Source organism: Theropithecus gelada, chromosome 10, assembly GCF_003255815.1.
Source record: "Theropithecus gelada isolate Dixy chromosome 10, Tgel_1.0, whole genome shotgun sequence".
Taxonomy (NCBI): Eukaryota; Metazoa; Chordata; class Mammalia; order Primates; family Cercopithecidae; genus Theropithecus; species Theropithecus gelada.
In genome coordinates, this window is record NC_037678.1 from 53,043,164 (window position 1) to 53,058,097 (window position 14,934).

Sequence of the window (14,934 nt, forward strand, 5' to 3'; positions counted from 1 at the left end):
TTTTTTTTTTTTTTTGAGACGGAGTCTCGCTCTGTCACCCAGGCTGGGAGTGCAGTGGCCGGATCTCAGCTCACTGCAAGCTCCGCCTCCCGGGTTTAGGCCATTCTCCGGCCTCAGCCTCCCGAGTAGCTGGGACTACAGGCGCCCGCCACCTCGCGCGGCTAGTTTTTTGTATTTCTTAATAGAGACGGGGTTTCACCGTGTTAGCCAGGATGGTCTCGATCTCCCAACCTCGTGATCCGCCCGTCTCGGCCTCCCAAAGTGCTGGGATTACAGGCTTGAGCCACCGCGCCCGGCCCACCCTTCTTTTTTTAAGACGAAGTCTTGCTCTGTTGTCTAGGCTGGAGGGCAGTGGCCTTCCACCTCTCGGGTTCAAGCGATTCTCCTTCCTCAGCCTCCTGAGTAGCTAAGATTACAGGTGCCCGCCACCACACCCGGCTAATTTTTGTATTTTTAGTACAGATGGGGTTTCACCATGCTGGCCAGGCTGGTCTTGAACTCCTGACCTCAGGTGATCCGCTCTCCTCACTCTCCCAAAGTGCTGGGATTACAGGCGTGAGCCACCATGCCTGGCCTAGCCCCTCTGCCCCCAGCTTTTTTTTTTTTTTTTTAAAGAGACAGGGTCTTGCTCTGTTGCTCAGGCTAGAGTGCAGTGGTGTGATTACAGCTCACTGCAGTCTCCAAGTCCTGGGCTCAAGCAATCCTCCCACCTCAGCCTTCCATGTAGCTAGGACTACAAGTGTGTGCCACCACACCCAGCTAATTAAATTTTTTTTTTTTTTTTTGTAGAGACAGGATCTCACTATGTTGGTCTTGAACTCCTGGTGTCAAGCAATCCTCCTGCCTCGGCAATCTTCCCAAAATGTTGGGACTACAGGCATGAGCCACCATGTCTGGCCTTATTGACCATTTGTATATATTCTTTGGAGAACTGCCTATTCAAATTCCTTGTGCATTTTTTTTTTTTTTTTTTGAGACGGAGTCTTGCTCTGTCACCCAGGCTGGAGTGCAGTGGCGCAATCTTGGCTCACTGCAAGCTCCGCCTCCCCAGGTTCATGCCATTCTCCTGCCTCAGCCTCCCGTGTAGCTGGGACTACCGGTGCCTGCCACTGCACCCGGCTAATGTTTTTGTATTTTTAGTAGAGACGGGGTTTCACCGTGTTAGCCAGGATGGTCTTGATCTTCTGACCTTGTGATCCTCCCGTCTCGACCTCGCAAAGTGCTGGGATTACAGGTGTGAGCCAGTGCACCCGGCCTCCTTGTGCATTTTAAAACTAGGTTACTCCTCTTTTCACTGTTGGACTGTATCTATTTTATTTTCTTCCACAATTCTCACTCTCTTATGTGATTTTGCTTTTTAAATGTTTTGTCCCTTATTAGTAGCTAAGCCCCATGAGGTCAGGGATCTTGTCTGCCCTGTTCCCTGCTATATCTTTGATACCCAGGACAGTTCCTGCTTCATAGTTAATGTTTGGTGAATGAGTGAGTGAATCCATAGTGAGAAGAAGAGATGTGATGATTCATTCATTCATTCATTCGTTCATTCATTCATTCATTCATTTAGCAGAGGCATATCTGAGAGCTCTCTGCATCCCAGTGGCTCTGACAGGGATCGTAACCTGGGTCTAGGGACCTCTAAAAGACTCACCATGAGCAGCAGCCCTGGAACACCGTGAGGCTCATCTGATGACTCTGACTGCAGCTCTCCTGAGCTGACAGCCCCTCCCGCAGAGGGTGGTGGGTGAGGATGAGACGAGGCTTGGCTGGGGGCAGTGCGCGGTACAAGCACGCTGGAAGTTTGCATGCGTTCATTGTTCATTGCTGCATAACAAGGTGCCATACAAGAAGCGGCCTCAAACAATCCCCACTTATTAGTTCTCAGTTGGGTGGATCAGAAGGCCAGCGCGGGGTGACGGGGCTCTTTGGTTATGTAATCCCAGCATTTTGGGAGGCTGAGGCGGGTGGATGACTTGAGCTCAGGAGTTCAAGATCAGCCTGGCCAACATGGCAAAACCCCGTCTCTACTAAATATACAAAAAAAATTAGCAGGGCGTGGTGGCGCATGCCTATAATCCCAGTACATGGGAGGCTGAGGCAGAAGAATCTCTTGAACCTGGAAGGCGGAGGTGCAGTGAGCTGAGATAGCCCCACAGCACTCCAACTTACAAGGCTGAAATCAAGGTATTTGTCGGGCTGTCTTCCTACTGGGCAGTCTTCGGGAGGAATCTGGCTGAATGCATTTGCCTGTAATTGTAGGACTGAGGTCCTGAGGTCCCCGTCTCCTTGCCTGCTGTCAGCCAAGGTCCCCTCATAGCTCTAGATGCTACCTGGATTCCTTGCCACGTTGCCTCTTCCATCTTCAAAACCAGTAGAGAGATTCTCCCGTATGTCCAGTCCCTCTCATGCTTTCAATCTCTTTTGCCAAGAAGAGCCTTGTCTCTTTTAAGCCCGGTCCCCTGCCACCTGTTAGGTCAGGCCCACTAAGGAGAATAATTTTTTCTTAAAGTGAATGGTACCATCTATCCTCTAATCAGTGGAGGGGATTATACAAGGGTGTGGGTCACTGTGGGTCATCGTAGAGTTCCACCTACCTCGGTGAGCTGGAAATATTGTTCTTATGTTCTCAGAGGAGTTCCTCTGCTTTCACAGATGACCCTGACCTTGATGATCACATATGCACCCAGCCCACCCCCTGTGCTGACCTGCTCATGTGCTCTGGGGACATCTCCACAGGCTACAGCCTGGGCTTTTGCCACCTGAAGAACCTCAGCTTCTGAACTAAAAGGGGTGGTCGGGGTAGTGATGAAGCCAGTGCCTTCACTGCCTTCTGCCACCCAGCTGTGCCCTCCAGTCTCATCCTTTATCTGTGGGCAAGACAGGGAGTGTGGGATGACCCAAACCCTGGTCCAGGTTGGCTCACACAGACAACTCCGTGTCCTTACACTGTTGGGTGCTGGGAGGCCCCTCACCCACAGAGAGACGACCACCTCTAATGGAACCCACGCCACGTACCAGACATGAGCTGACCCCCAGCCTCTTCTCCCACCCACCACAGTCCATTCTCTGTACCACAGCCAAAAAGATCCTGTAAAAACCTGAGCCAAATTATGTCCCCTACTGCTCCATTCAAATTACGTTCCTAACTGCTCCATTCAAAATCACACCCTACAACCTACACCATGCCCTTCCTTGCCTCATCAAATGGTGACAAGTGCCATGGCTTCTGTAGGCGACCCGGTGAGCCTCCGCTGGACCTGGGGAGCATCCCCTGGTTGGGCTATGCCTTGGACTTTGGAAAAGATGCCGCCAGCTTCCTGACGAGGATGAAGGAGAAGCACGGTGACATATTTACTGTAAGTGCCTCTTGTGCCTGGGGAGGGATGGGGACGAGCAGCTGAGCCTCGTATCTGGTTTCTGCTGATTCCTTCAACATCTGTCCCTATGCCAACCCCCCCATCCAACATCCATCTGAGTGGTCGAGCCAACTCTCTATCCAGCTGCCTGTCCAGCTGCACACCCAACACTGACCTAATATCATCCCTTCAGTCTCCCTCTCGCTCTTCCCAGCATGGAGTTATGTAGTCACTCAATATCTCTCCAGTACTTGTATATCCATGCAGCTGACCTCCATCCATCCATTCCATTTCCATCTGTTCAACATCCATCTTCCCATTCCATTCTTCTGCCTGTCCACCTGGTGTCTACCAAGCATCCTTCCATCCTTATATCCACCCAGCATTCATTCGTCAACCTCCGTCTATCCACTCACCCATCAGTCTTTCCATAGATTCACCCAACATCTGTCAATTCATTTTTCCATCTTCTATACCTTCATCTGTCTACCCAGATCTACCCAGCCTTCTTCCACTCATGGATCCAACATTCATCCAACTTTCATCTGTATACAGTTGGCCTTCTGTATCCATGGGTGGGTTCCATATCTCTGGATTCAGCCAGCCATGAATTGAAAATATTTGGGGAAAAATGTGTTGGTACCAAACACGTATAGACTTTTTTTCTTGTAATTCTTCCCTAAAAGTGTAGTATAACAACTATTTATAAAGCATTTACATTGTGTTAGGTATTATAAATAATCTAGAGATGACTTAAAGTATATGGGAGGATGCATGTAACTTATTTGCAAATATTATGCCATTTTTACATCAAGGACGTGAGCATCCACAGATTTTGGTATCTGCAGGAGTCCTGGAACCAATCCTCCATGGATACTGAGGGATAACTAGTCAGTTCCCACCAATTTTCATTTTTCTATTTATCTACGCATCTTTCTATTCATCTGCCACTATCCACCCAACACTCAGCTATATTCAGTATTCAATGTCTCTCCACTGGATATACATCTATTTATATCTCATCCATCCATCCTTACAACATCTATTCAAATGACCACCACCCACCCATCCACCTTCCATGTATCCTTCCAACTTCCATCCAATCAACATTCATCCTTCACTTTACCCAGTATCTATCTAGCATTCTCTCATCCATGTACCCAACATTTATTCATACATTTGGTTTCCAACAAACCTCTAGCTGCCCTTTCATCCATCTTTCCATCCAACATAGATTCATTGATCTATCCTTCCATTTATCCACCTAACATTCTATCCACAAGTATTTACCCAGCAGCTTCCTTCCTTCCTTCCTTCCTTCCTTTCTTCCTTCCTTCCTTCCTTCCTTGTACTCATTTATCCATTCACCCATCCATCCATCTGCCCATTTACTCTTCTACAATCCACCCACTGGAATTTACCCAACAGCATCCATCCATCCATCCATCCATCCATCCATCCATCCATCCATCCATGTATCCATTCATTCTTCCATCCATCCATCCATCCATCCATTCTTTCATTCATCCATCCATTCATCCACCCATTCATTCATCCATCCACTTATCCATCCATCTATCCATCCATCCATCCATCTATCCATCCATCCATCCATCCATCCATCCATCATGTGCACAAGATCCATCTGCCGCCTTCTCTCCTGGCTGCTGGAGATACGGCAATAACAAAGATAGTCATGGCAGGTGCTTAAGAGTGAGGTGATAAAGAACACAGTCTTTGATTTTTAAAAAGCCCCAATATTCCCAAATTCCAGTCCTAGCCCTGCCATTTCTCAGCTATGAGATCTTGGGTACATTGCATCTCCTTTCTAAGCCTCACTTTTTCAGTTATAAATGGGTGAGCGATGGTCCCTACCTCACAGGGTGGTAGGTGGTAGTGAGGCATAGATAAGAGAACATAGTCTGTTACTGTCCAGTGGGGCAGTGCCTGGCACATAGTAAGGCCCTGACCACTGAGAGCGGCTGCTGTTCACAGTGACACTCTTCACTCTATCCCTGGCAACTTCCCACAGATACTGGTTGGGGGCAGGTATGTCACCGTCCTCCTGGACCCACACTCCTACGACGCGGTGGTGTGGGAGTCTCGCACCAGGCTCGACTTCCATGCCTATGCCGTCTTCCTCATGGAGAGGATTTTTGATGTGCAGCTTCCACATTACAGCCCCAGTGATGAAAAGGCCAGGATGAAACCGTGAGTGGCTGGAGATGGCACCTGTGGGCGGGCCAGGGTGGGCGAGCCAGGGTGGGCGACTCACTTCTACCCATGTGGCCCAAGTCATGCTCAGTTCCAAAGCAAGTGTCCAGTAAAGACATTTCATCTTGAGAACACAAACAGAAACAAAACAAAAAACAACCCAAAAGAATTGCGTGGAAGAAGAACTCTTTGTTTCTCATCTTTGTGTTTTTTTCTTTTTTTTTGGAAGCAGCCCTGATTTTAGTAAGAGGATTTGGGTCAGCCACCCCTAAATTCAAATCCCAGCCCCATCACTCCCTAGCTTTGTGACTTTGGACAAACCTGTTTCCCTCTCTGACCCTCTGTTTCCTCCTCTGTAAAATGAAGGAGAGAGGTGGGATGATGAATATTTCTGAGTCCATACTCTGTGCCAGGCAGCGTGCATTGTCTCATTAGTCTTCACAACAATGCTGGAGACTAAGTAACTTACAGCCCCATTTCATAGATGCAGCCACTGGAGCTCAGATAAGTGATTTGTCTTAGGCCACATAGCTGGAAGTGGTACAGCTCCTGAAACATATGGAGGAATCATTTTATTTTATTTATTTTTATTTTATTTATTTATTTATTTTGAGACAGAGTATTTCTCTGTTACCCAGGCTAGAGTGCAGTGGTGCGATCTCAGCTTACTGCAACTTCCGCCTCCCAGGTTCAAGCGATTCTCCTCCCTCAGCCTCCCAGGAAGCTGGGATTATAGGCACACGCCACCACACCCAGCTAATTTTTGTATTTTTAGTAGAGACAGGGTTTCATCATGTTGTCCAGGCTGGTCTCGAACTCCTGACCGCAGGTGATCTGCCCGCCTCAGCCTCCCAAAGTGCTGGGATGACAGGCGTGAGTCACCGTGCCCGGCCACGTATGGATTAATCATATCAATAAGAGAATGGATGAACATGTTTGCTCTGCATTCATTCAGCAGACATCTGAGGACCCATTGTACCCTGGTCATTGCCCTGGATGCAGGGTGTGCAGAATGATGCCAACCACCATTTGAAGGCAGCTATTATAGGCCAGGTGTCTGATAAGCTCACTTTCATATCTATGCATTAGCCTCAAGAGGTGGGCATTTTTATCTTTATTTTACTGATGAGGATACAGAGGCTCAGAGGAGTGAAGTGACTTGCTCAAAGTCTACTGCTAGTAAGTGGCAGGACTGGGATTTGAACCCAGGTCTGCTGACTTCACAGCCCATTCTCCTTCATCTATGATACTAAGGCAGATAAGACCCTGTGTCCGCCCCTGCAGAGTTCACGCAGTCCAATGACAGTCTTCAGTGATCTGTCTCCAGGAAGAATACCCTGTGGAGGTTAGGAAGGGCAACTAGGAACCTGTTTTGCAGGATAGTTAAGGCCGAAGCAAGGCCAGCATGATGAGGTGGATGTTGATGAGATGTGATGCCTGCTCTGAACCTTGGCCTGGAGGCAGCTGCTTGGAGCCTGGGTGTCCTGGGTCCTGACATTCCAGGGGAACCCTGGGGATCCCACTAGCAATAGGAATCCACAGCTCACTGAATCTGCCCCTGCTACCCAGGGAGGATCCCAGTTTCCTCCAGTGTTTGCCTCAGGAATTTTCTGGATTTCTTACAAGCTGGCGTGATGTCTTCTGGGCACAGCAGCCACATATGTTGAGAGCCTGTCTCTGCTGAGGACCAGCGCTTGGAGTGGGGTGGGGAGAACAACTGGGTCAGGGTCCATTGAAGGCCAGATCCCATGTATTGAGCACTTACGATGTGCCAGGCACCACGCAGGACCCTTCACATGCATTGTCACACATGAGTCATGAACCCTGTCTGTCGTTTTCCCCACTGTGTTCCCACTTGAACATCCCAAACCTTTTCATACCCAGGAGTTCATGGACACCCTGTGCAGACCCTGCCCTGATGGATTACCCAGGCACTCCTGGCTTACTCAGTCTAAAGGTGTCCATCCTACTTCCCATGGACACCCTGGTTCACTTGCTGTAGGGATATCCTTTTTGGTCTAGATCCTACACAAGGAGCAGAGGGGCCTTAGACTTAGATGCAGGATCCCCCTTTCTTGGCCTCTAATCATATCCTCAGTTGTGACTCAATGTAGACTTCGTATCATGGAGGCTCAGTACAGGGGAGCTTCCAGCTTCTGCCATGCACTGTCCCAGACGTCTCCTCACTCTGTGCAGGTCCACACAATGAGACCAGGTCCCCAGCCCACATCCCTTTTTCCTTGTGTCATGTTTATGTGGGGTCATGTCTTTTCTTTTTCTTTCTTTTATTTCTTTTCTTTCTTTTTTTTTTTTTTTTTGAGATGGAGTTTCCCTCTTGTTGCCCAGGCTGGAGTGCAATGGCGTGATCTTGGCTCACTGCAACCTCTGCCTCCCGGGTTCAAGCAATTATCCTGCCTCATCTTCCCAAGTAGCTAGGATTACAGGCGCGTGCCACTATGCCTGGCTAATTTTTATATTTTTAATAGAGACGGGGTTTCACTTTGCTGGCCAGGGTGGTCTCGAACTCCCGACCTCAGGCGATCTGCCTGCCTCAGCCTCCCAAAGTGCTGGGATTACAGGCGTGAGCCACCGCACCCAGACTTCTTTTTCTGTTTTTAAGAGACAGAGTCTCGCTATGTTGCCCAGACTGGAGTGTAATGGTGTGATCATAGCTCACTGCAGCTTTGAACACCTGGACTCAAGCAATCCTGCCCCCTTCAGCCTCCTGAGTAGCTGGGACTACAGGCATCTGCTACCACATCTGGCTAATTATTATTTATGTATTTATTCTATTTTTGCAGAGGCAGGGTCTCACTATGTTACCCAGGCTGGTCTTGAGCTCTTAGACTCAGGCGATCCTCCCATCTCAGCCTCTCAAGTAGCTGAGATTACAGGTGCAAGCCACCACCCCTGGCTAATATTTTATTTTTTGTTGAGATGGGGGTCTCACTATGTTGCCCAGGTTGGTCTTGAACTCCCGGACTCAAGCGATCCTCCCACCTCGGCCTCCCAGAGTGCTGGGATTACAGGTGGGAGCCACCATGCCTGGCCAGGGTCACATCTTATTGACAGACCTGAGTCAGGGAACACCACGACTATTCCAACAGATCTTTCTGTCTTTAGATTTCAGGGAGAGATGAGTTGTTTTTCAATTCCTTCTCTTCCAGAACACTATAGGTCCCTTATCCAAGCTGTGTGCCTTGGGGAGGGACAGACCCTCCTGGTTAAGAATTCAGACTCTGGAGTTGGGCATACCAGGGATCTCAGTCCCGCTTATATCACCTACTGGCTGTGTGACCTTGGGCAAGTCACTTTCCTCTCTGCTTCTGAGTTTCTCCATCTGTAAAATGGAGTCATAATAGTAACTCTTATTCCCAGGTTTGTCAGAAGAGGAAATGAGATCATTATGCTTAGTACAACAGACGGTGACTATTGTTGACGATGACATTCATAATAATACCCTCTTATTTAAGCTACTCTTCCGCAGGACCTCTTTGCCAATGGGGAACTTGAGCTCTGGGACCCTGAGGTTTGGGGAGGGAGATGCCTGTAGGTGTGTATTTCTCTTTGGAAGCCGAATTTTCATGCTTTTGTTTCCTGCCTCAGGACTCTCCTCCACAGAGAACTCCAGGCGCTCACAGAAGCCATGTATACGAACCTGCACACGGTGCTGTTGGGCGACGCTACAGAAGCGGGCAGTGGCTGGCATGAGATGGGTCTCCTTGACTTCTCCTACAGCTCCCTGCTCAGGTGAGGCTGTGCAGCCCCCACCCTCCTGCTAGGGCCTGGCGCTTTGACCTGTGTCAGCCATGAGCAATGGTGAAGGGAACCGAGAGGACTCTGTCGGTGGGGGAAGAAATTTGAGACGCCCAAAGCAAGGACTGTAGGAAAGACGCCGGGCACCAGGGACCCGGGTGTTCATCCAACCTAGCTCATGAACTGTAAAAGGAGACCCTGGCTGGAAATGGGACCTTACAGGTCATCAGCGAGGAAGTCGCAGAGCAAGACTTCAGAGGCCATCTTGTCCCGTGGCTTCCAGACTTCGGGATTTCACAGAACAGGAAACGAAATGTTTGGGAGATCAACTTGGGACCTTAACCTTTTATCCGGTCTTGTAAATGTATGTTGAAAACTACATGACCGAACGTTCCTTCCTTCAGCAGTGCCAGGCACTATTCCAGGCTCTGGGGATACAGCAGGGAACAGGACAGATGAAGTCCCCAAATTCACTCGGCTGACACTCCAGTGGGGGAGGCCGAATTGAGTTAGGTCAGAGAGTGATAAACACAATGACAGAGATCCATAGGTGGGGTGACAGCATCTGGGGAGCTTTCTTAGGCCGACTGACAAGGCAGGGTCACGTTCTGGGGGTCTGGCTTCTGAGCCAAGACCTAACTGCAAAGTGCCCACCACGCCAAGACTCTAGGCAGGGGAAGCAGCAGGTGCAAAGGCCCAAAGGTGGGAGGAAGCTCAGCGAGAGGTCCAGTGTGGCTACAGCATAAACAGCCAAGGAGGGAAGGCAGAGAGGAGGTCAGAGAAATGGGCAGAAGCAGGCCTCAGGCAGTCGGGAGGCCAGGGAAGGCTTTGGAAATTAGGCTGAGTAAGATCAGGTGACATGAGGGGTTTGCACAGGGGCAGGACATGATCGGACTTAGTTTGAAAGGACCCTCTGGCTGCTGGATAGAGGATGGACTGTAGGGGTAGGGAGGGGTGGAGAGGGAGGCAGGAGGACCCAGCAGAAGGCTGCCAGGTGTCACCGAGGTGAGAGAATGGTGGTGGCCCAGGGAGGTGGTGAGAATTTGGGTAGCTTTGGGAGGTAAGGTTCACTGGCTCTGCTGGAAGATTTGACTGGGGCAGCAGTAAAGATGGGGAAGCATGGGCATGGGCGTGAGGCATAGAGCGGTGTTAAGGACAGCTCCCTGATTTTTAATGGTGCCCTTAACCAACCAGAATTTAATTTAATTTAAATTGAATTTAAAAAAGGACATTTCAACCCCTCCAAGAAATTAGAGCAACATAGTTCTAGGATAAAGGACAGCCATTCGTTGACACATACGGGCATGTGGGTACATTTATGACGTGTGTGTGCATATGTGTAGACTCAGTGTGTCTCAGCTCATTTAATGCTCACAGTTGCTCTAGGAGGCTAGGACTTTACATACTCCATTTGACAGATGAGAAAACAGACCTGGAGAGCCTGAGTCATTTGCCCAGAGGCCTGTGTTGGGGTCAGGACAGGGCTGGCCCCGGAGTCTGCACCCTCAGCCACAGCCCTCTGCACATTAACCGTTCCCATTCTTTTTGTTTCGCCCTGGGGTGGTATAAACAGTGTCAAGGGCTGTAATTGGTGTGGGTGATGCTGGTCTGGTCCACCCTGTCATTGTATGATGGGGGCTGAGGTCCAGAGAGGGCAGCTGAAACTACCCAGCAAGTTCACAGTAGGGATCCTCCCAGGCCTCCTGGCTCCCGGTCCCTGTGCAGACGAAGAAGTCAGAGAGGCAGGCTGGGGGGCAGCTGGGTCTGGCTAGGCTCCATGGAGGCAGGCACGGGGGAATCAGCTCAGGGGGAATCAGATGTAAATCCATACCTGTAAATCCGTAACTGTGTCTTCAGGGCCTGAGGCCGAGGCTGGAGCTCCTGCCTTCTGGTTTGGCAGCTGTAGGCCTTTCCACTGCTATCGGCAGCCCCTGAAATAGAAAGGGAATGAGTGAGTTGGATGGCAGGGACACAAAGGTGAAGGGGGTGCAGGTTCAGGCAGCCCAAACTGTGAGGTGCCACCTCTTATACCCACCATCCTGGCCTGTGTTGGCCCTGGCCTCACTGAGTCACACCCAAAGTTCTCCTCTGTCCTCACCTTGTAGCCCTGGCCTCCCCTCCTCCCACCTACCTCTCTGCTGCCCCTTGAGCAGGTCGGGCACGCTCTCTCTTTGTGGGCTTTGCTGTTTCTGTTCCCTTGCCTGGGAATGCTGTTCCCCACATATCTGCGTGGCTCCCACCCCACTTCGTTCAAGCCTCATCGCGAGCGCCACCTGCTCAGAGAGGTCTTTCTTGAGTCCCATTTTCATGATGGCTCTCTCCCGTGACCCCACTCGGTTCAGCTTTATTTTTCTTTATGTCTCTAGTGCCGCCTGTGGGTCTTGGGTGTATTTACATATGGGATTATCCTGTCTTCAGCCGTGCTGTTTTGATATGAAACTGCCGGCTTCACTTCCACAGAGCAAAACCTTGTGGTCCTCTGGGTTTACTTTTTCTTTTTATTTTCTTTTCCTTTATTTTATTTTATTTATTTTTAAGACGGAATTTCGCTCTTTTGCCCAGGCTGGAATGCAATAATGGCACGATCTCTGCTCACTGCAACCTCCGCCTCCCAGATTCAAGCTATTCTCCCGCCTCAGCCTCCTGAGTAGCTGGGACTACAGGGGCCCGCCACCACGCCCAGCTAATTTTTTGTATTTTTAGTAGAGAGGGGGTTTCACCATGTTGGCCAGGCTGATCTCGAACTCCTGACCTCAGGTGGTATAGCAGCCTCGGCCTCCCAAAGTGCTAGGATTACCGTCGTGAGCCACCCCTCCCGGCCAGTTTACTTTTTTGGTTTATTTTTCGTTCCCTGTTTTGGTAGAAATATATGTACAGGGAAATGATTCTCTGAGTTAGGAAAAAACAACAGTGCAAGTGTGATGGTAAATGACAACCAGTGTCAACTGCAGTGTCACCAAGACCACAGGGCCTTGGGAGTACCGTGATGGCCTGGCGAGCACGTGTCTGTCTAAAAGGGGCAGCTGCAACTCTGCTCCTGCCAGGTTTCCAGGGGGGGACCGCAGGTCAGCCAGGTTCCTTTTTCAAGATGAGACCAGTGGGAAATCCAGATTTTATGTGAGTTTCCCCAAATGTCTGAAGGAAGGTTTAGTTGGTTTTTAGGAGCTCCCTTGATAAAACACGTTTGCGGACTGAATCCAGTGTGTGGGTTGCACCTTTACAACTTCTGCCACCACTGTGCAGGTGAAGGACAGAGCCCGGACCACGCAGGCCTCTCTCAGCCCCCACCCACCCTCATTCCTGCTTCTATTCTCTCTTCATCTGGGGAAACCCCTCTCCTGAGAGATCCTGGTCCCTGGTCTTTGTCTGCACAGGGACCCAGGAGCTCAAGGGGAGGGTGAGAAGGTAAGGCCCTGGGGCTTTGGTTGCGTCTCTCTGTTGCAACTCTCTGCTGAGGCCGCAGCCCTACTCACCTTGAGGACAAAATGAAAACCTGCAGTTTCCCTCCCAGGACTGAGGTCAGCAGGCTGGGCTGGGGCTGGACTCCTGGGGCAGCCAAAGGGGGCTGGAGGTGAAGGCGTGTCCTCTGAGCGCGGTCCTGTGTGTGCATGCGCGTAAGTGTGCCTCAGTGAGAGTACATGCTAGCTCCCGTGTCTTACTCTTTTTCACACCTGACCAGGTCCTGACCTTCTCAGGCCTCCCAGAGCCCCTCAGGTCAAGCAGAACCTTCTCACTGTTGCAAATGCCCTGCCCTGCGTGACCAGCTCTGACAGCCCCAGGCCCTGCCACCCTCTGCCTCACACCCCAGCTCCAGTGCCTGGACCAGCCACACCTGGCACCTCTCCCACCAGGCACGGTTGCACCCTCAGCTCTGGGCCTTTGCACAGGCTGTGCCTGTTGCCTGAACACGTTCCTCTTCGGCTTCCGCCGATCATCCTGCAGATCTCAGCTCAGATCCTCCCTCCTCTAGGAAGTCTTCCCTGAATCCCTCCCTGGGAGCAGGCATCTCCTCCCCTTCTCTGTGCCCCCACTTCAGCCCCGTCCCCTCGAGCTCTCTGCTGCAGCCTCATCAGCCTCCTTGCTGCTCCCCAGCACCGGGCTCCCTCCTGCCTCAGGACATCGCACCTGGTGCTTGCTCTGCTTCCGACCTCTCCCTCCGCTCTGCCCACGGCTGGCTCCTTCTCAGTCTTCAGCTGTCAGCTTAATGCCAGCCCCTCCCTCACCTGGCACCTGACACCACAGCCCCCGCCCTCGCATCCTGCTACCCAGCTTTGTGTCTGACAGTGCCGCGGGGCACCAGCTGGCGCGTGACTCATTTTACTCATCCTCTCGTCTGTTGTCTGTCTCCGTGTGCTGAGAGGTCAGCTCCTTGAGGACAGGGATTTTTGTTTTTTTATATATTAGATTATATATTATATATATTATATATTAGATTATATATTATATTATATATTATATATCATATATTATATATTATATTATATATTATATATATTATATTATATATTATATTATATTATATATGTTTTATATTTCATTAAAGAAATATACCGGCACTGCCGACTGTTCAGTGCCCAGAATGGTCTCTGGCGCACAGTAGGATTAGTAGGTGCTCATTGGGTGTATGAACGAAGCTTCTGTGAGTAGCTGTGGCCGTGTGTGAGTGTCCCAGGAGGACCCCTGACCATCTGTCTGCTGCCCTCAGAGCCGGCTACCTGACTCTTTACGGAATCGAGGCGCTGCCACGCACCCATCAAAGCCAGGCCCAGGACCGCATCCATTCAGCTGATGTCTTCCACACCTTCCGCCAGCTCGACCGGCTGCTCCCCAAACTGGCCCGCGGCTCCCTGTCAGTAGGTGAGCACCATGGGGGCCCCAGTAGGTGATGGGGAGGATGGAAAGACCCAGAGGGGAAGCCCAACTCAAGGTGGAGGACCAGAGGCAACACAGGCGGAAGGACATCCAATGCCCTGGGAGGCAGTAAGAACCCGTCCCTGGGGGTATGCAAGAGCGCAATGGTGGGGAGCCAGGGCTTGGAGGAGAGCTTGGGTTCCTGGTGGAAATTCTGATTCAGCACATTTGGAGTAGGGCCTGAGAATCTCTGTGTATGTGTGTGTTCCTTTTTTTGTTTTAAGGTTTGAGTTGCTTTAAACGTTTTTACAAGTAGTTTGTGCTGATTACAAAAACTTCAAGCCATATAGAATAATTTAGAGGGAAGAATGAAAGAGCACTCCACTTTCTCCCCAGCCTCAGCGCACCACTTCCCTCTGCAACCTCCATCACTAGCTTGGAGTACATCCTGGGAGCACTTTCTCTAAACACACACACAGTTATGTGTTATTTTTATTGTTTTTTATTTTTGAGGCTTTTAACTTCTTGTTTTCTACTGAGGTATAATTTATATACAGGAAAGCACACACATCTAAATGCACTGAGAGCTCAGGTGTGGTGGCTCACGCCTATAATCCCAGCACTTTGGGAGGCCGAGGTGGGCAGATCACTTGGGGCCAGGAGTTTGAGATCAGCCTGGTCAACATGGTGAAATCCCATCTCTACTAAAAATACAAAAATTAGCCAGGCATGGTGGCAGACACCTGCAATCCCAGCTACT

At 50.2% G+C, this 14,934-nt stretch overlaps 1 protein-coding gene across 1 annotated transcript in view; it reads left to right on the plus strand.

The window, feature by feature from the left end:
* Positions 1-14,934, plus strand: part of PTGIS (prostaglandin I2 synthase) — a 66,858-nt gene that overhangs the window by 20,082 nt on the left and 31,842 nt on the right. Inside the window, exons 2-5 of the mRNA XM_025400760.1 lie at positions 3,230-3,353; positions 5,386-5,564; positions 9,174-9,317; positions 14,029-14,180. Of these exons, the coding sequence (XP_025256545.1) occupies positions 3,230-3,353; positions 5,386-5,564; positions 9,174-9,317; positions 14,029-14,180 (599 nt within the window). The remainder of the gene's footprint in view (positions 1-3,229; positions 3,354-5,385; positions 5,565-9,173; positions 9,318-14,028; positions 14,181-14,934) is intronic.